At 38.2% G+C, this 20167-nt stretch overlaps 2 protein-coding genes across 3 annotated transcripts; both read left to right on the top strand.

Annotated features, from left to right (window-relative positions):
- The first annotated feature begins 117 nt into the window (after positions 1-117).
- tmem14cb (transmembrane protein 14Cb) lies at positions 118-1774 on the top strand. Its single transcript, XM_056738204.1, has 4 exons — positions 118-458; positions 722-823; positions 918-1005; positions 1534-1774. Exons 1-4 carry the CDS (start codon positions 383-385, stop codon positions 1595-1597), a joined length of 330 nt encoding a protein of 109 aa, XP_056594182.1. The 5' UTR covers positions 118-382; the 3' UTR covers positions 1598-1774.
- Positions 1775-2519: 745 nt separating this feature from the next.
- Positions 2520-20165, top strand: LOC130413180 (guanine nucleotide-binding protein G(olf) subunit alpha-like). 2 transcript variants are annotated; one of them, XM_056738202.1, is made up of 12 exons: positions 2520-3196; positions 7908-7980; positions 8927-8981; positions 9060-9179; positions 10736-10833; positions 16542-16596; positions 16795-16868; positions 17040-17098; positions 17204-17324; positions 17609-17739; positions 18280-18347; positions 18455-20165. In XM_056738202.1, exons 1-12 carry the CDS (start codon positions 2743-2745, stop codon positions 18599-18601), a joined length of 1455 nt encoding a protein of 484 aa, XP_056594180.1. In that variant the 5' UTR covers positions 2520-2742; the 3' UTR covers positions 18602-20165. The 2 variants fall into 2 exon arrangements, with proteins under 2 accessions (XP_056594180.1, XP_056594181.1); XM_056738203.1 differs by lacking the exon at positions 2520-3196 and adding an exon at positions 7054-7704.
- Positions 20166-20167: the final 2 nt, after the last annotated feature.

Here is a 20167-nt window from a genome sequence, read left to right as displayed (position 1 = left end):
TTAAAATTGTATTTGCTAGTAAATATGGGATTTCATGTCCAAATGAAGTTTAAGGATGAGAATATGGCTCCGTAAGACTTTTATTTTGAAAACGCAGTTCAGGAAGTTATGGCGACACTTGAGCTTTTATCGGCCAGAATCGATCGAAGATATCGCCGTAAAATTATTATGAATTACATTAGCTAATGCCTACACCTACCCTAAACCTGTTCTTAAAATAAATAAATTAAAGTAATTATTGTTCTCCCGAGACGAAAATTCTGCGGTGTTGAAGTGCGCATGCCCAGTGGAGGTACCCGTATCCCTTCTAACTGAAACCGCGATTAACACGTTTTATTTCTTTCTGTTGCGAGTTAAACAAACATACAGATATCATACAGATATGTCTGTGGATTGGTTTGGTTATGGTTATGCAGTTCTCATAACGATAGGAGGGATTATCGGTTATGTTAAAGCAGGTAAAGACCTCATGTAACTATCAATCCACTGTTAGTGAAAGTAGCACAGGGGTTTTAATGACATGTTTTAAAAATATTTTAATATAACCTTAAATGTATTTGTTAAGCAGTGTTGATACCGCTGTACCAATAACTTTCTTCAGTTACGTGCATATTTGGAAAAAAACATTTGTTTGATAAAAAGGAAGAACTTTTTAGAGCACTTTTACCTGAGTTTGCTTCATACGGAACGTCCTTATATGGTCAGATGTGTACCTGTGCAGGTAGTGTCATGTCTTTGACTGCTGGGCTCCTGTTTGGCATCGCAGCGTTTGTTGGCGCTTATCAGATGTCAAAAAATGACAAAGATATCTGGGTTTCGATGGGTATGTCTTTCAGTTTGCTTTAAATATTATTTCTGTATTTTGTCACTACGAATATAATCTATATGACATGACTGTTTTATATATGTGTATATAGGCACCTCTGGATCACTGACTGCTGTAATGGGAGCGAGATTTCTAAGTTCATGGAAATTTATGCCAGCTGGACTCATGACAGGGGCGAGGCATGAATTATGTTTTATTTAAAATGGTTTATTATTATTCTTTGTTTTATTTTTATATGTATCATATTTGTATTTTTTATTTAATTCATCCACCCTGTAAACGTTAAATATATCAAACATCAAGATTCAACGGAGCTTTATTGGCATGATACATTTTTTTTTACATTGCCGAAGCACAGGATTAAATATAACCATGCACAATACAGATTAAGATAAAAATAAGATAGACCAAAAATAAAGTCTATAAGTATATATATATATATACATCTCAATATAAACAGAAAAATAATTTTAATTACAGTTATCAATGAGGGTGATAGTGTCAGTTTGTGTGTGTTGTCCTGTCAGTGTTGTTTTGTGTTGTTCTGGTTGTTACTTGGTCGTGGCAGGACTTGACATATCTTGCAGCAGGTTTGAGCTTCTTGACTTTTCTCCCAGTATGTATGAGATCTTGTATATCTATGATGTTGTAATATGGAAAACCTTAACATTATTTATGATTAATGGATATTCATTCTTTCCTTGCAGTTTGTTGATGTTCCTGAGGATAGGTGTAAAAATACTACAGACTTCACAAAAGAAGAAAAGATGAAGGGCACAGCTACACTGAAATTGTTTCACAATAGTTTTTGGACTGGAACGAATTATTTCTAATAATGTGTATGTCTGCTGATTTTGATATGATCGAAGTGCATTTATTTTTTCATTTGTATACATTTATAGATTACAAACCTTGTTTTTTTCTGGCCAATAAATGCCTTCAAACATGTGTTCCAAATGTTCAAACGAGTTTATATACTTTCACATACAGGGGGCGCCGGGATCTTTTATAAAAGCTGTATTTCTTATAAACCAAACCACACAAATGGCAGTCGTGTTTACAGCACAACAAACATTCGCGATATTACATGTGGTCGTTTTTTGTTCAAACGTGTGTACATATCATAAATGTTAGTAAGTCTTTTCATAAAAAGTCACAATAGAATTCGTACACGATTCGTGCAGTTTGTTTAAAAACAATATACAGTTTATTCATCGTTCATGTTATTTATTTTAGATTCAAAAAAATATTATTATACAATATATTATTACCTAATTGTTTTAATCCTGCTATAGGGAATGTATACGGAGAGATAGTTTTAATGCAATTTAATTTCTCTGTTAAAACGAAATTACCCCAAACAAACTTAATGCAATTAGAATATTAGTGACTCACTATTGTTTTTATAATGTTCAGTTCTCAGGACACCTCAGAGCTTCAGGTGCCTTCATTATACATCTCATTAGCGAGACCGTAAGGGGGTCTCAAGGGTATAAGCCAAACTTGACACTCAAACAGTCTACAGCTGATCTATCCAGAGCCTTTAACAGGGTTTAACGATGCTAAATCTCTAAACGCAAAAGACCCTCCGTCCAAAACCCATCCACACGGCCACATGTGTGTCTGTCCACTCATGATTTTCTGTGGTTAAGCTTTTGGTTTCATTACGGTAAGGTGGACTGCACTGTCAGCAAGCAGATGTCAGGTGATCCACCGACTACTGCGCGTAGGTTGGACTGTTAGAAAGACACAAAATGACATTTTGTAAATACAGGAGCATCATTATTGGATTACGCACGGTCGAAAAATGCACCGCGTTATGTCAACTCGTGTGATGATGCGCTAAATCACTGGGGGATCGAGGCGTCTATTCTCTATTTATGATCAAAGATCAACCGTGAGCGCCTGGCCACATCATGGGGCTTTGTTACAGCCTGCGCCCCCGTATATTTGGGGATCTAAGTGGATCCATTTCCAACGCCAACTCGGAGTCAGATCACCAGCCTCCCGATCCAGGGACGTTAATGATGCCGTCCTGCGTGCGGGGATCCCGGCGGGACGAGGACTCTGGGGGGAACAACGGGAAGACATCCTCCACCTCTCCATTACGCACCGGGGACGCCGGCGAGCTGCGCCGTGGAGACGCGGACCGAGCGCTCATCCAGAACGGAGGAGGAGGTGGAGGAAAGAAGCGACTGCAGCTGCTTCAGACTCCAAACAGCGCCCAGAAACAGAAGAACTGGGATAAACTAGTGGTGGTCGAGGAGAAGGAGGCCGAAAGGGAAGCCAGGAAAGTCAGTAAGAACATTGACAGGGCCTTGAAGGAGCTCAAGCGGGAATATAAACAGACGCATCGGTTGCTGCTCTTAGGTGGGTGATGCTGACATATACCAGCACATTTTGAATTTCTCTAGTATATTCATTCATTATCTGGGGTTTTGCGTGGCATGTGTGGGCATGGGTGACGCTGACGTCATAACGCCTGGCTATAATCTTTGTAAAGAAAACCCTTTTACTTGAAGCCTATTTTAATAATACATTATAAAGATATTTATTGCGCACTAATATACATCCCCTCCAACATTTTAATAGGGATCAACCGATGTGTTTTTGCGTGATATATGCAGATTATTGTTATGTTTTAAGTGTTTTATAGCAATACGGATTTCAAAAATCATAATTGACAAAACAACCACTATACTAATTACTAATACAAATAAACATTCATAATATAATTTATACAGATGTGCAACAATATTTTTGTTGACAAATAATATGACAGTGGTTTACAAACAGAGATGCAATATGACATACAGAAAGTCTAGTGTTCAAATGCATTTCGTTCTTCATGTGGAAACATTTATTGCAGGATACGTTTCAGATATATTACAATGTATTATGATGCATTACGGATATCCTTATAATGCACAGGCTTCAAATAGAGGTCAAGTTAAGTAAGTGTTTGGTTTTGTGTTTGTTGTGTTGATTTCGAATGTAAAATCTATTTCCTAGGTCTTAGTTAGCATTTTCTCACCAAGAAATGCGTTTCATAAGTTGGCCTCACCTTTAGAAATGAGGTCATTGAATAGAGGTGGAACCTAACATCTCTCTCCATGCAATAGCCAGTGTCTCTGAAACGGAGGAAGATGTCAGATATTAAAAATGAACTCATCACAGATATCGCGCTTTTGATAAGATACAGGTATTTGTCATGGGGCAAAGAATGCATTCTTGCGACCTTTGGAACAATTCATACACGTATCTTGATAGTCTTTATGCCTTTCAGAAGGAAAATCCCTAAAATCAGCTAAAGAACCTGCAGCAGTTACAATGTGCAGCTTGCATTTCAAATCACACGTATAGAGAGATAATATGTGTTTAAACTATAAAGGACTTTTGAATTCTACTTGATTGTAGTTTTGTTCAAGGTTAAAGTTGTGTGTCTTGGGTTGCTAACTGATGTGAGTGTATACAGACACAGTTTGTGTGAAAATGTTTCCATATGTAATTCCATAAGAGGATAAGACTACTCATATTACACGTCCTCACAATTTTAAACTGATTCACACACTGGAAGATGCTGTTATGTGTAAGCTGCCATGTCACGTTCCACCTGACGTTATGATCGTAGTCTGGCCTCAAATCCGTAGAAATGGATACGATGACAAATTTAGTGTTTGACCAGCAGCTGGTTTCTGGATTAGTTGATCAAAAATGGAGATCGCAGTGACATCTTAATTCACTACACACCTATGTTACTGTATAATGGTGATTATAAATGAAAATCCCTGTTATCATTATCTGTGTGATATATTTCTTTGTAAGAATGACACATGTTTGGGAATGTCTTCGCACAAGTTGTACTGTAAGTACGTTGTTATTTAGCATATCAAGTATTAGATAACAGGCCTAATATAATCTCTTAATAGTAACAGGTAATTTGGGTCATAGCATGAGCTATTTACATTTATGCATTTGGAAGATGCTTTTATCCAAAGTGACTTACATTGCATTATCCTATACATTTGTTTCCAAGTATATACAATCCCCTGGGATCGAACCCAGGAACTTGGCCGCGCTCTCACTACTGAGCTATTTATTAATATAACATAACTAGCCCCAAAATAGGCCAATTTAAGCAACCGTAAGGCATTAGGACGGATGCTTTGTCCATAATTGGCTGAAAGCGTCTGACTTTCAAGGTGTCATTGTTAAAGCATCTTGATTATGATTACATTTATGATGAATTGTAAAGAATCTTGTCATGCTTTTACACAAGCTGGTATTGTTCCTTTACGCAGCATTGCAATGTGAAGTCTGTACACTGAACTTTGTCACCCTGTAAATAGGTTTTATCATTTACTGAAGGTGTACTTTGGCTCTAGCGTGGCCCTAACAGCATATGGCTTGCTAATTATAATAGAAGTATTATGCAATATGCTATGTTGTTTTCAAAGATTTGAGCTTAAGGTCAGAAACAGAATTGCAACTTTTGTCCTGAAGTAAAAAAACATCTGTGCATTCACAAAGCAAAACTGCATCTTTGTGATTAAGTTGGGATAACTAACATTAAATGCACAAAGTAATGAATTCTCATATCTAAAGGATCAAAGTGATGTTACATTTAGCCCCTTATAGTGAAAAGAGGAATTCAAGTGAGGATTTATGATGTATTAAATATCCTTAAGATGAAAAGCATTGTAGACTTTTGTTAAACACCACTGTAAAATAGTAGTTTACCATGTTTGAACATGTTAAATGATATATTTTACATTGCACAAGTGTTTCCAGTTTCCACTGTACAGTTATAATCATTTGAGCCACTAGGAGATATTTATTCTCTGTATGTTTTGACCTTGCATGTCTTACTTCCTAAACATTCAGGAACCTGGAAATCTGCATTTCATATATATTCTTCCTTTTGCGGTCACCATTTCAAACCACATGACACGTGTTTATGGGTATTAGCTGGTGGACATTTTTCAAGTGACTCTTCATCGTTGTTCCACAGAACAACCTCTATTTCTTGAACCTTAAAGGGACAGTTCAATAAATGAAATATCTGTCATCATTTACTCACCCTCGGGTTGTTTCAAACCTGTATACATTTGTTTGTTCTGCTATACACAGAGAAAAATATTTGGAAGAATGTCAGCAATTTTCAGTTCCGGGATATAATTCACTACCATAGTAGGAATACAAATATTGTATTTTTTGTTCTATTGAAAACAAAATGAGATATTATGAAGAATTAAGGAACACAAAGAGTTCTTGGGCACCTTTGAGTACAATTTAATTCTTCATACTATGGTAGTCGATCATGTCCCGGAACTGAAAATAACTCGCATTCTTCCAAATATCTTTCTCTGTGTTCATCGAACAAAGTCATTTATACAGATATAAAATAACAAGAGGGTGAGTAAAGGATGACAGAATTTTTGGGTGAACTGTCCCTTTAAGAGCTTTTTATAGAAACGTTATAAGAAGTGAAAGTCGGAATCGTTTCGAGGGTAGAAAATAGGAGAACTAAACGTTTAAAGAAGTCAGACTGATTAAGGGAACATAGGACATTGTGTTATTATTATTTAATGCAGTATTTCTGTTCTAAGCCAATACGATCAAGACTAATGTCTCAGGGGGTGATATGATCTAATTGTCGTCATGTGTTTTACGCTACAACAAAAGTATAACTCGTGGAATCACAATCTTATTTTCCCACAGAATCGTGTTAACAGTCTCGGGTTTTAAGCTCCGTCACTTCATAATGTGTTCTAGAAAAGGACGTAAAGGTCTGAGACTTTAAAAACCTAATTTTATAACCTGGAAATGAACATAAAACAGAAAGATGTGACTCTTGTCAAATGTAAGACCATGTTTTCTCCTCTGATCATACTCCAAATGTATATTTTGTTGGATTAAACTATACGTAGCCTCAGACTTTGGGACAAATACATATCAAGGTTTAGTTTACTGTTTGTAGAAACATGTTCTAATATTGACTTTGGATCGCAGATACGGCAAATCTGAGTTCAGTTTGAGACGCTGTTGAGATATCTTGTTAATATTTCAGGCTCTTTTCTCAGGAGAAAACTCTGAGACGCACGTGAGACTTAAGCCAAAGTTTCCTCTGCTCTCCTTTTATTCCCATCGCAGTCTATGAGAAATCCTCAAGAGATCAGAGACATTTCCGTGCTCACGGGTCACTTCAAGACTCGCTTACAATCGCCCGCGTTCGAATGTTACAATGTGTCACGCGCACGTCGTGTTACACTGTAACATCCGCTCTGTTTATGACGCGCTCTTGTTTTGATGTTTTAACGTCGAGAAGACGCAGTTGTAACGGTTTTCCCGGCTTCTTATACCGTGTGTCGGAGATAGAGGCAGTGTTGAGTTGCAGAGACACAGTGAGGCAGAGAATCTCACACAGAAACACACAGTGAGAGAGGGCGACAGAAGAGACGGGAAGGGCTCCTGGCAGGGGCTCGCGGAGACCCCCAGATCCAGATGCAAGTTCATATCCCACCCTGCCGATCGACATGTGATCGCTTTCATCAATCCCGTCGCCTGAACGACGCCAATGTCCGGGCTGCCTGATACATGGTTGACACGCGAAAAACACACCTTCCCGGCGACGGAGGACCTGCTTTTTTATCCTTCCCTGTTCGTTTTTATATCCGCCGTCTCGTTCGGAGTCAATATTGGATATATCGCGCGTGAGGACCGGGCTCAAGGGTGTAAGATGGGGTGTTTCGGCAACGGGAAAACCGAAGACCAGCGCATCGACGAGAAAACCCAGCGAGACGCCGACAAGAGGATCAATAAACAGTTGCAAAAGGAAAGACAGGCTTATAAAGCCACGCATCGACTCTTGTTATTGGGTAAGAGTCTGCGACACGAGGCGTTTTAATGCGAAATGTAAGAGCGGCACGAGACCGTGTGCGCGAGCGCACCATGTTTGACAGCTCAAAATGGCACGTCGGATCATCCGCACATATCGAGATCACACCGTGATATCGAAACTCTGTGTGCCGTTGCGCGTGCGACACTTTCTTGCTATTAAATGGCTGTGTTTGTTTCGCAGGGGCTGGCGAATCGGGCAAAAGCACTATCGTGAAGCAGATGAGAATTCTTCACGTCAACGGATTCAACGCAGAGTGAGTAGACGTTTGCTTTTTATAATGTCGTATGACGTTTCTAGCGTCAATCGCGCGCGTTTCGGGCGTCTTGTGAACGCGAAGGGGTTCGCGGTGCGGGTTCTGTGTCAGTTGGGGATCAACATGGGCTCGTGAACGCTCACGATGCGCTGGAAACGCAGGTAGGCCTCTGTGTGTTAAAGTTGCGTGCCCACTTCCTTAAAAACAATGCCACGGTATATCCTGATACGTGTTTGCCTGCGTTGACCAGAACACAGACACTTGTTTTAATAAATATACGGTGTTTTCACGGGAGGTGCAGTCGATTTCTAAAACATGTATTAGTTCAGCGAACATACAAGAGATTACAAACACGTATGCTAATATTTTTATACGTAAAGGGAATGATCGAGAACAGATCTTGTCGATGCAGATCATAATAAGTGTGATCGTGTGGGAAACTATGAGGAAATAAGTGAAGGGTTCGGCAATTTAATGATAGTAAATTGAGGTGTGAAACATGCTACTTTTAAGATTTAAGATTTGTCACAAACTATTATGTTAATTTACAGCTAGCAGTGAAATGTAAATCTGATGTGTGTGTATAAAACTATAACTAAAAGAAGGCCATGCTAATGTACCGACAATAAAGTGCATTGTGTTACTGAAAACTTTTGTCCTTAAGGCCAAGCTTTATCCACTTTGTAATGTTTGGTAAATATGATTAACTTTAACATTAAATGCATTCATTGGTTGAAGCATCATGCTTCTCACAAATATAGTCCTTTAGTCAAAATATTTACTTACTATTGCTTACTATTAGGGTTAAATGTTAGTTTTCTATATAGTTATATCCTTAACATTGACTGACTGACATGTTTTTATGAACATACAGTGATCAAATAAAAGAATGGCGTGATGCTGATGTGCACTGCATTAACTCCTTAATTCACATTTTCACACGCAGAGAAAAGAAACAGAAAATTCAAGACATTCGTAAAAATGTGAAGGATGCCATCGTGGTAAGTGAACTTCTCATTTGAGTCATTTGTTTCTAGAAGGATTCTGGCTCTCATGGCACATGTGTCTTTGGTTTCTAGACTATAGTGTCGGCAATGAGCACTTTAATACCACCCGTTCCGCTGGCTAATCCGGAGGACCAGTTCAGGATCGACTACATCAAGAGCATAGCGCCGCTCTCTGATTTCGACTACACGCAGGTAAGAGCCTCATTTTCATCATTTACACGAGTCGCTTTGAATGACATTTGAATCTCCGTACTTCGCTTTGATTGATGTCGTGCTTTGATGGTTTTGAAGCGTTTACTTTTAGACGCGCTGCATCATTTGTGCGACTGTATTATTGCGGTGACCTCAGTGTTGTTGTTTGTGAACAAAGTAACTGTTCCAAAATGAAGATGAGGATATTTTTTCAAGTGTCACAAGAACAATCGAGAACATTTCGATAAAGATGAGATGGTCACGAAATTATTGTAGTTTCATCAGATTTGATGCACATTGTGTAAATTCTGCTGAGTCTGTACTTGTACAGTGTTTGTACTTGTTTATTAATGATTAAGATATTTTGATGGCCTGTAGTTTTATGTTGTTGTTGTTTTTGACTTTAGATAAGTGTGTACGTTCACAGATAGTCTTTTGTGAAGGAAGAGTTTCACCCGTTTTAAAAGATCACATGACAACTTTGGAATTATGTCTGAGATTTGAAATATGAAGAATTCCTTCACATCTGGTGTTCTAGATGAATTGACCTGAAACTGACACCCAGACAGAGTTGTGTCTCAATCTAGCTGACAGCATAGCCGTCCGTCCTTCCGTCCGTTGTCTCTGTGCCGTCTGAGATGTTTGTTAGCATTAACCTTTGAACACTGTGTGTGTGTGAAAGGACAGACGCAGGCGGTGTGTTGTTTTGTACAGCCACATTTATATACAAGTCGTTTTGAATGGTGTTCACTGTTCAACTAAAAATGGAAAATTTACTGGAATTTCATCACTGATTTATGTTTTCATTGTTTTAGGAGATGATAATTGTTTGTGTGATTTTTCTAGCACATGCAAAGTATTTGTCATGATACCAGAAACTTTGTGAATTATCCGTCCACTTCTGGTAGAAGAAACTAGAATGTTGTCAGACAGTGGCACTTTACATCAGGCTTAAGAGGCGTTCTGTCATTTACATATATTTTTATATCACAAATATCATACATTTTATTTATAAATTCCTGAATCATTGCTTTTATAAAATGAAATATCGCACACGTCGTAAGGTACAATTTTATTGTTGTTGTTATTTTTGTTATTCGGCTTGGTTATATTTTTCAGTAACTTTTCTTCGCAAAAGTCCTCATTGTGATTGTTAAGGCTGCACGATGTTTCAGAAAGTGCATAATGCCAAACGTGCTTAATAATGCACTATGCAGCATGGTTATTCTTTAAGTTTGTTATACTAGAAGTACATATCCAATATCTGTCTTTCATATTCTTATTTTCAACTTAAGCGTTTATTTGGAGAACATGTGTTCAGATGGTGATAAACACAATATTTACTGTGAAAGTTAAATTAGCTCGATGATCAAGTTTGTGTTCAGAACGAACTAAACGGAAAAGTGAATAAAATAATGCGTTTTACGATTGTAGCTATTAGGCTAGTAAATAAATGAGTAAATAGTTGATAAAACTTAAACATGCAACTTAGTTTAAAGGAATTCAAGCGTTGTGTTGTTTTAAACATGTTTGTGCACGTGTTCATTTCTCGACAGGAGTTTTTCGACCACGCAAAGAAACTCTGGCAGGATGACGGAGTGAAGGCGTGTTACGAGCGCTCCAACGAATATCAGCTCATCGACTGCGCGCATTAGTGAGTATCTCCACATTTACTTACACTTTCATTATCGTTAAGCTTTAAACCTGCTCGGCTGAAAACAAACGCGCTTGAGTTAGTTTGATGGTGGTGCTTCGGATAGGCACGTGTGTCAGGTATGAAGGAGCGAGGAGGCGCTCGGGTCATGAGAGTCGGTCAGCAGCTTTGTAGAACACAGATATCATCAGTATCCAGCGCGGTGCCTGACACATAATGGCGACTGTTGTCTCTTCATCAGAGAAAAGCCTGGAGAAACTCCACAGACACCCAGCTGCTCTGAATACAGACGTGGTCTTTGTGGAAGACTTTTACAATACCCAGAATTCCTCTGTTATACAACTTTGAATCAATATCTGCTTAGATGTGATTCAGGTTAATCCGTGGTTGGTACGAGAGTTGTGTTTATTTGAAGAAGCTTCAGACTTTTTACTTGTTTCTCGTCACGGTGAAGTTGTTTAGCGTGTATAATAAACATTTAGCTATAAGGATTATGTGGAAATCATGTTGAATTAATAGTTTGTCAAGTACAAACTTTATATATTTAACTGTTTTTGTGATTTGGGATTGGCATTGAAAACTATATTTTTGTTGTGCTTTATCTGAAGAATGAAAAAAGTGTGATTCTTGCGCACGCAAAAGTCATAACCGTGATTTTAAGAGCTGCACGTTATTTTAAGAAAATTGTGATACGATATGGTTGAAGTTTTTAAAAAACATTTAGACTATTCACAAATTGTACAAATCTATGAAAATCGTACTGGACAACTCTGTTATAAATCACTCGGGGTAAATTTGTCAAAAAAATAAATAAATAAAAAATATAGTTAAAAATCAGACAAATCTAAAAAAATCTTACATGACAAAATGGATTATAGATGGTTGTGAATCGGGGCAAATTTGTAAAATATATTTCAATTATTTTTTAAATATATTTAAAAAAAACATTCAAGTCTGTGAAATTCGTACCAGACAAATAAGATTCTAAATCATTATAGTTTGTTAATTGTTGTGAATCGGGGAAGGTTTGTAAAATATATTTGAGTTATTTTGCACAAGTCTATGAAATTCATACCCTACAACTCCGATTCTAAATCATTATTGTAATTATAGCGTTGTGAATCGGGGGAAGGCGAGCAAACTGATTTTGAATGTACTTGCTTAGTAACTGATTTATGTTCATATTTAACTCAAAGTAGTTACAGATTAGAGCTTTTAAGAAGTTCTTGCTTAAACCGTAATGCATACATTCACATAAATGACCTGTGAGATTAATTCACCATCCTCGTGATTGTGTGACATCTGTCGGAGTTGTTTTCTGTTTTTCTGTCGTGCGTCTATTTTAAGACCATAAAGCAACCGGATTACACCATAACCAGAGCGTGCCGATGTGAAACCAGGACACACACAAGTACGTGTTTGTATGAAAGATCACAATGTTAGAACCATCAAAAAAGACTTTTCTTGAGCGAGAGTGAAAGCACCAGTCCGAGCGAGAGCTCCCAGTGTGCGCAGGCTGTATGGAGATTGTGGTCGGGCTGTTTGCCCCCCCACACCCTCCGCCAGAGCTTATGTAAAGGAACAGAGCAGCCGGGCCAAGCAGGAGCTATTTATAGCGCAGCACTGCAGAGCACTCACTGGCGGAGGCTGTCACGTGTCTGCGCGCGCCGCCGAATCAAAGGGAGTATCCCGGCAATGCGCGTAAACAAAGGAAGGTCAGAAAGAGAAGGTGAGGCGCAGAAAGGGCCCGTGTTTGTGTGTGTGCGTGCGCTCGTACAGATAGGGCCCTTATATGTTCTTAAAGGGGACAAACGTTGAGTTAGAAACAGCGTTTGTCTCTCGCCCGTTTGCCTTTTTCATGTAGATGCACAAACAAACAGGCACACGTGCGGTCGACAGAAATAGCAACAGATTATGAATTCTTTTTTTAGCATTCGGGTTTCAGAGAAATCCGTCAGCAGTCAGGAGAAAATGGAAGTTGTCCTGCACAACTGCTTGAAAACAAAAAACAACAGTGGTTTGAAATCAGTGGTGTTGTTATATTGATGATAGATTGTTGGGAGGATCATGACACACATGCGTACGGTTCGTACACGAAACTTGACAAGATTTTTTTAGATTTACATTTTGTTTATTTAAGATCATTGTTCAGTGTTCAAAGGATTGTTTCATTTTAATTGTATGTTATATTCCTATATACTTACTTTATCAGATATTTATGTTTTTTACTTTAGTTTTATTGTATGTTTTGTAAACTAGCTGTTTTTCAGTTTGATGTAAATTTTTGTTTCATTTTTGTAACTTCAATGCTCAAATCCTTTTATTTAGGTTTCATTCATTTCATTTTAGTTTATTTCCACTTCTCAAACTGAATCAGAATGAGAAATGTCTCCTTAGCAACAACTTTTCCAATAATATCTTGGCCTACGTTCCATTTCATTTCAACAGAAACCGAAACAATTATTAAGTTGACAAAATAATGCATGGAGAAATGTATTAAGAGTGTCTCTAAACAAGAAGCTTTGACCTGATCTGAGCGATACTCTTACATTTCATTCCCAAACTCCCCTTTTCACATGTTTTACTTCCTGTTCAGGTGAAGGAAATCTGAGCCGTGTCAGGTATCACAGATATTTGTGATAATAGTTTTTTAAATACACGCCCAGACTGGAATCAGAAACCCAGAGTTTGTCGGGTTGGTCACCTGATTTGGGTTAGGTTCTCTCCTGTACATGTCGTGTATGTGTTTCAAATGTTTAAAGTGAATTATCATGTAAAATCCTGATTGTTAAGGAAGGTTTCGTTCATTACAGAGTAATGTTAGATGTCCAGTAAGTTTTCTGACAATCTCATACACTGGCCCTATAAATCCTCTGAGTTATTAAAGTCAGCAGGACATGTTCAACGTTCTCATTGTGTTCGGCGTGAACTGGATATACTGGTTTTGGAATGACTCCAGTTTCCTTGTGTTTTTGGATCTTAACCAGTGTACACAAGGGTCATAGAGGACAATCTGAACATCTTATCTGCTGTTCAGAACGTTCAGAAGATGTCTGCTCATGCTCTTAACAACCGTGATGATGAATCGGTCGTTTGGAGTCTAACACAAACTTGTTGACTGACAGACACACGCCGTTCTTCTGCGTCATGTTCAAAAACTTTGTCTATGTGTACATACAGATCCACCGCCCCTCTAACGCACACGAGGCCTTCATAAAGCTCTAAAGAGAAACATGTGACTGTTCTGCCACTAGAAGAGCACACTGATGAGTGAACTTGAGTTAGGGTGGACTCTACAGCACTACTGACATGCGCCCTCTGCTGCTCAATGCTGGAAATACACCAGCGTGCCCGAAATGAACTCGCCCTCATGTTATTCTAGATGTTTGTGATTTGATCACTGTAAAAAGCTCAACTCAAAAACTTTAGTTCAAAACCTGCCTTACAGTTAAATCAAATTGGCTTTTCAAGTCACCTTAATCGAATGATATTAAACAGACTTAAAACATTTGCTTGACCAATTTTAACTTTTTATAAGTTATATCACATACAACAAGATTTTTCAAGTCAGTTTAAAATCATTTAATTTCAAAAGACTTGTACCGATAATTTGATTTAACTTAAAAATGTAAAGCAGCTTTTGAAGTAAAGTTTTGAATAGGTACAATATATATATATATTTTTGTAAAAGCACATCCATCCATCATTAACATAATCCATATGACTGCTGTGTCTTAATACATTTCTGTCAAAGCGAAACAATGCGTTTACTATAGAAACCGATTCACATTTTGACCTTATTTTGTTCGATTGAAAGCAAATCAAACCTATAAAAGCATTCAATCATGATATGTTGCTATATTTGTAGTTAACAAAACTGAAATCCATAAAAGTTTTTAATGAAAAAATAGCTACATGGTGCTAACTTGAAATCTCATTTGTTCTTGCGTGTCTTGTGATTAGTTGTCATATGATATAAGGTCACGGGACACAGGAGAACCAATAAGATTTCAAGTCACTCGATATGAAATGATGCACTCTTATGGCTTTGTATTGGTTTAGTAAAGACGTTTGATATATTGTGTGTTTGGATTACTGCTATGATTGATGTTTGTGTTTGTTGGAGCTTTAATGAGTTAAGACCTTTATACATAAAAGTGACCTTTTTAAATGAAGAAGTCAAATGCACCTGATGTCATACACATCTGAGATGGTATGAGGGTAAGAAAATGAGGTGTTTACATTTTCGGGCGAACATCTACTGGAAACTGTGAGGCTAGCTGAAAAATTGTGATTGAAGTTCATGTAAAAGTTCAAGAATGTAAAGGACGGAGATGGAGAAGTTTTTCAAATGTGTGGTCCTATAAGTCTTCAATCGATGTATTCCAGCATCATGGCCTCAGATGACGCTTTCTAATATCTGATAATCAATTCTTGCTTTTGATGTTTTTGTGTGAAATCCTCATTAAAATATAGATTAACATATCACATGACATGACATAGACAACATTCACATGATCAGCAACATTATTATGTAGACATTGTTAGAGAAAACATTTGTGACCCTGGACAACAAAACAAAATTGAGATGTTTACATAATCTGTAAAATGAAAAAACAAGGTTTCTATTGAGTTGTTAGAATATGACAATATCTGACTGAGATACAACCATTTCATCTCTGGAATCTGAGAGAGCAAAGAATCTAAATATTGAGAAAATTGCCTTTGAAGTTGTTAATCGGAGGCACTGTTACAGACCATCCACTCACAAAAATAAAGTTGATATATTTAAGGTTGAAAATTGACAAAATATCTTCATGGAACATGATCTTTACTTAATATTCTAATGATTTCTGGCATAAAACAAAAATGGATAAGTTTGACCCACACAATGTATTTTTGTCTTTTACTAAAAATGTTTCTGTGCTACTTAACACTGGTTTTGTGATCCAGGGTCACATTTTGTCTTGTTACATAAAATCAATATGCGTTCACAAAAGTAAAAACCCACCCATGATCTGAGTCTATCATACAGATCTAAATAAAGGTTCAACATCAAATAAAACAGATACGTCCACACAAACCCATTAGGCTTTATCTGTGGATCATTTTTTGGCAGTGTCGTTACAGATTGTCTTGTTGTCACAAGCTTGTGGGACGAGTCTATATTTGTCTAGCAGTAATATCACATGATGGTCACAGACAACTGTTGGGCTTATATTCTGCCTTCTGCAGGAAAGAACTGAGGCCTTGTTATCTAACATACTTCAGCATACTAGCTCAAGGGAGGGTTAGTTCTCATTCAAATAAATGACACTGAAACAGGTATAGAGAGACATTTTGAGAGACATTTTACAGTCTCAAGTTGCTCCGATGAGTTCGGGCCAAATAGTCAAACTTGAAAGATGTATTATTTCTTGTATATTTGGATTTATTGTCTCAATATGCTTTGGTGGTGTTTTGTAATTATTTTCCAAAAATCCTTTTTATCAGGTTTATACTTCAAACACAACTACACCACATTGTTGATACATTTTTAATAACAGAAGTTGTCATAGGTTGGACATCACTGGTCAGCATTGCTGTAGATGTTGTCTTGTGACATGAGACATTTTGTGCATTCTTTTTTTCGGTCAACAGAGTATAAAATATAAATACATAAGCTTGGGCATGAAGATAATAATTCTTCTGTGTTTGTGTCTTTTTAGTTTTCTGGATCGGATCGATGCAGTGAGACAGAGCGACTACACTCCAACAGATCAGGTACACAAGCACAAGTTCTTCTATATGGATAAGATAGTAAACATGCTTTTAAAAATCACACAGAGACAAAGTTTGTCAAGAAATGTTGTTCTTCCTAACACACATTCTCTCTCTCTCTCTCTCTCTCTCTCTCTCTCTCTCTATCTCTCTCTCTCTCTCTCTCTCTCTCTCTCTCTCTCTCTCTCTCTCTCTCTCTAGGATTTGCTACGCTGCAGAGTTTTAACATCAGGGATTTTCGAGACGCGATTTCAAGTTGACAAAGTCAACTTTCAGTGAGTCAACCTAATATTTAATAATTACTTAATGAAGTAAAACTATAAAATGGAAAATAATCCCAGTACTGTACCAGTTGTTTTGAAGCGTCATGTCTCTGCTTGTCCACTAGAGGGAGACATTCTACAGCCTAATCTCTCTCTCTCTCTCTCTCTCTCTCTCTCATTTAGCATGTTTGATGTCGGGGGTCAGAGGGACGAAAGAAGGAAGTGGATTCAGTGTTTTAATGGTAAATTGTGTATGCGCTGCAGATTTAAGTTAGACGGATTTACATCAATTGTAAAAACAACAACGTTGTGGGGAAGTCTGGTGCTGATTGGCTGTTTCTCCACAGATGTCACGGCGATCATCTTTGTGGTCGCGAGCAGCAGCTATAACATGGTGATTAGGGAAGACAACAACACAAACAGACTACGGGAGGCGCTCGACCTGTTTCGCAGTATCTGGAACAACAGGTTACATCTTCATCATAATATCTCACTGTGTAAACACAATCGATTTCAATTGAAATTGACAACATTAAAGATTCAGATAGTTTAACATCATAATAATTAACAGTAACAGCAAATAATTGAAAAGGTGTTTTAATGAAGTTATTAATAAAATCAAACTGTGTAGCGGTTGGTATATTGTTATATTTGACAGTATTTACAGTAAGGACTATCAGTACAACAGGCTTTTGTTGAAGTTCATGTACTATTGACCCCTGACCTCTGTTTTTCTTTTTATCTTTCTGAAGATGGTTACGGACAATATCTGTCATATTGTTCCTCAACAAACAGGACATGCTGGCAGAGAAAGTATTAGCTGGAAAATCCAAAATTGAAGATTATTTCCCCGACTACGCTCGGTATACCATACCAGACAAAGGTACAGTTTTCTCAACTCAGATATTTTCGACAGATCAATATGAAATAGATTTATTAATTCAAAGAAATGATATGATAAATGTATGTCAATGTTTCCTTGCTACAGATCGCCCCAAAACCCTATTGTTACTGAATCTCTCTGTGTTTATCTGTAATGTTGATCAGGGGCTTCCAAACTTTATGATGCCAAGGACCCCCAAATATGATTAACCTTTTGCGAGAGAAACGTTTCAAATGTGTTAGATAAATAGGATATTATAAAGACAACACATTGTTCCTAACCAGTTTCTAAAGTACCAAAAAAAGAAACTATAGAGAGAAAACTCACTAGAAAGATTCAAATATAAATAATTCTGGAAACTATCAATAGTAAAAAAGCATATAAACACTGAGGACCCATTTTTCTCTGGGACCCCTTGCAACCTTCTGGAGGTCCCCTAAGGGTCCCGGACCCCAGTTTGAAAAGGAAGACGATGATAGATTTTTGTGTCGCTCGCTCGTGAGTTTTAGTGTATGGTAACATGGTACGTTTTTTTTTCAGTAATTCCTGAGCCTGGAGAAGACCCCCGAGTGACAAGAGCCAAGTTTTTCATCCGCGACGAGTTTCTGGTTAGTGTTATTTAATGGGCTTATTAAAGATGACTACAACAGCATCTGTTACAGTGCCTGTGGGAGATCTGTCCTTGATATTTATTTCCTGTTTTCTACCATCACAGAGGATCAGCACTGAGAGCGGAGAGGGCCGTCACTACTGTTACCCCCATTTCACCTGTGCGGTGGACACGGAAAACATCAGGCGGGTGTTCAACGACTGCAGAGACATCATCCAGCGGATGCACCTGCGACAGTACGAACTCTTGTGATGTCGCCGGGACCCGACCCGACCCGTCTCCAAACTCCCCCTGCCCCGCCTACACCGGCAGACCACGAATACTACTGATGTTTGGAAGACCACCCTTCTGTCCTCGAATTGCTTTTTTGGGGTTTTAAACGGTTCTTTGAGTGGGTCGAGTTTTGGACGAGACTGGGATTCTTCCCGGCGTTTTTCAGTTCTTTTCGAATCTTTGTCGCCTTTATTTTCGCCATTCCACCCAGCCTCTGGCTACCTCCTTGCGTTTTACCCGAATAAAAATGATATCGTTGTGTATATACGTCCTGCCGCCTGACGGTTTATGAAGATCACCTCGTGACCTCCGGGAGCCCTAGTTTTGCACCCTGAACCTTGACCTTCTGACCTCTAAGGCTCTCTGCTGCTTTCCGTGTCCAGACACTGAAGAGCGCCCGCGGGGTGGGGGGGGGCAGGGGGTTGCCAGACGCTGGGACGAGGAGATAAAGACCACGACATGAAGTAACGCACTTTTCCATCCAGCTTTGACATTTTTCCTTTCACGAGATGGACACAATGTAGCATCGCACCATGAATTTCTCTGTCCCGCTCACGTCCTCTTGAACAGGAAGGGGTGGAGCCGTCGTGACGCCGGGAAGCGGCTCTGGCAACATAAAGACGAGCGCTTGTCCCCGGTTCTTGTTTCAGTTCTTAACTTGTACGGACTGTGCAAGGGTGACTTTTCTTTCCTGTACAGACTATAAAATGTTATATTATTTTGTACAACTTTATTGAAAGAGAGTAAAAAAATCTACTTGTAGATCTTTGTGCCTTGATTATGGCTGTACCTGTAAATGAAGCTGAGATCTGTTTTTTGACTGCGCTGTACAGCTTGATGTCACCCCGTCAGCAGAAGGGACTGTGGATGGGAACCTAATCTGTAGAGTTTCGTTTCTTTTCCATGCGGTCATTTGTTTATCTGCTTTGTTTATATAAAACGACAAAAAGTTCTTTATTACAAAAAATAATAAATATAGGAACAGAAAATCCTAAAAGCCTGTATACATTATGCAAATCGACCCCTTACTTGCGGTTATGATCAGACGGAACAGCACCACGCCTTTCTTTGTCTCTTTGTTTTGATTTCATTTGAATTCTCAGCTTTAACAAAACAAAAATGGAAGAAAAAAAAACAAGTTGAAGTGTCCAAAGTCACAACCTGGTGTTGTTTTCAGAGGAACCTTTTTGGATATGAAGTATGTCTGCGATATATATATTCACGTTTGTGTGTGCGTGCGTGTGTGTGCGTGTGTGTACACGTACAGGAGACAAACATTGAGCCACAGACGCATGACATTTGTATGTTTCATGTGCGCGAGCGTGTGGGTGCGTGAGCAAGAGTGCGTTGTGTGCACTCGTTTATAAATGTGTGTACATGTAAATTTATAGGTCTATATAAATATATATGTACAATTCTACATGTTTAATTATGTGTGTGTTGGTGTGTACATACCTTCGTGTGTATACAGTGAGGATGTGTACTTACACACATAGGTAAGCATGTCCAGAGTGATATGAATAAATGAGAGTGCAATATTGAACT

Source organism: Triplophysa dalaica, chromosome 23, assembly GCF_015846415.1.
Source record: "Triplophysa dalaica isolate WHDGS20190420 chromosome 23, ASM1584641v1, whole genome shotgun sequence".
Taxonomy (NCBI): Eukaryota; Metazoa; Chordata; class Actinopteri; order Cypriniformes; family Nemacheilidae; genus Triplophysa; species Triplophysa dalaica.
Note: the sequence above shows the minus strand (reverse complement) of the source record. Positions and strands in the feature narration are given on the sequence as shown.

What these genes read in the sequence shown, in the direction of transcription:
- tmem14cb (XM_056738204.1), top strand. Translation starts at nt 383, where the DNA reads ATGTCTGTGGATTGGTTTGGTTATGGTTATGCAGTTCTCATAACGATA. An exon ending in AGATATCTGGGTTTCGATGG is followed by an intron (nt 824 to 917) that starts GTATGTCTTTCA and finishes ATGTGTATATAG; the next exon opens with GCACCTCTGGATCACTGACT. An exon ending in GGACTCATGACAGGGGCGAG is followed by an intron (nt 1,006 to 1,533) that starts GCATGAATTATG and finishes CTTTCCTTGCAG; the next exon opens with TTTGTTGATGTTCCTGAGGA.
- LOC130413180 (XM_056738202.1), top strand. Translation starts at nt 2,743, where the DNA reads ATGGGGCTTTGTTACAGCCTGCGCCCCCGTATATTTGGGGATCTAAGT. An exon ending in GTCAACGGATTCAACGCAGA is followed by an intron (nt 7,981 to 8,926) that starts GTGAGTAGACGT and finishes TTTCACACGCAG; the next exon opens with AGAAAAGAAACAGAAAATTC. An exon ending in GTTGACAAAGTCAACTTTCA is followed by an intron (nt 16,869 to 17,039) that starts GTGAGTCAACCT and finishes TCTCTCATTTAG; the next exon opens with CATGTTTGATGTCGGGGGTC.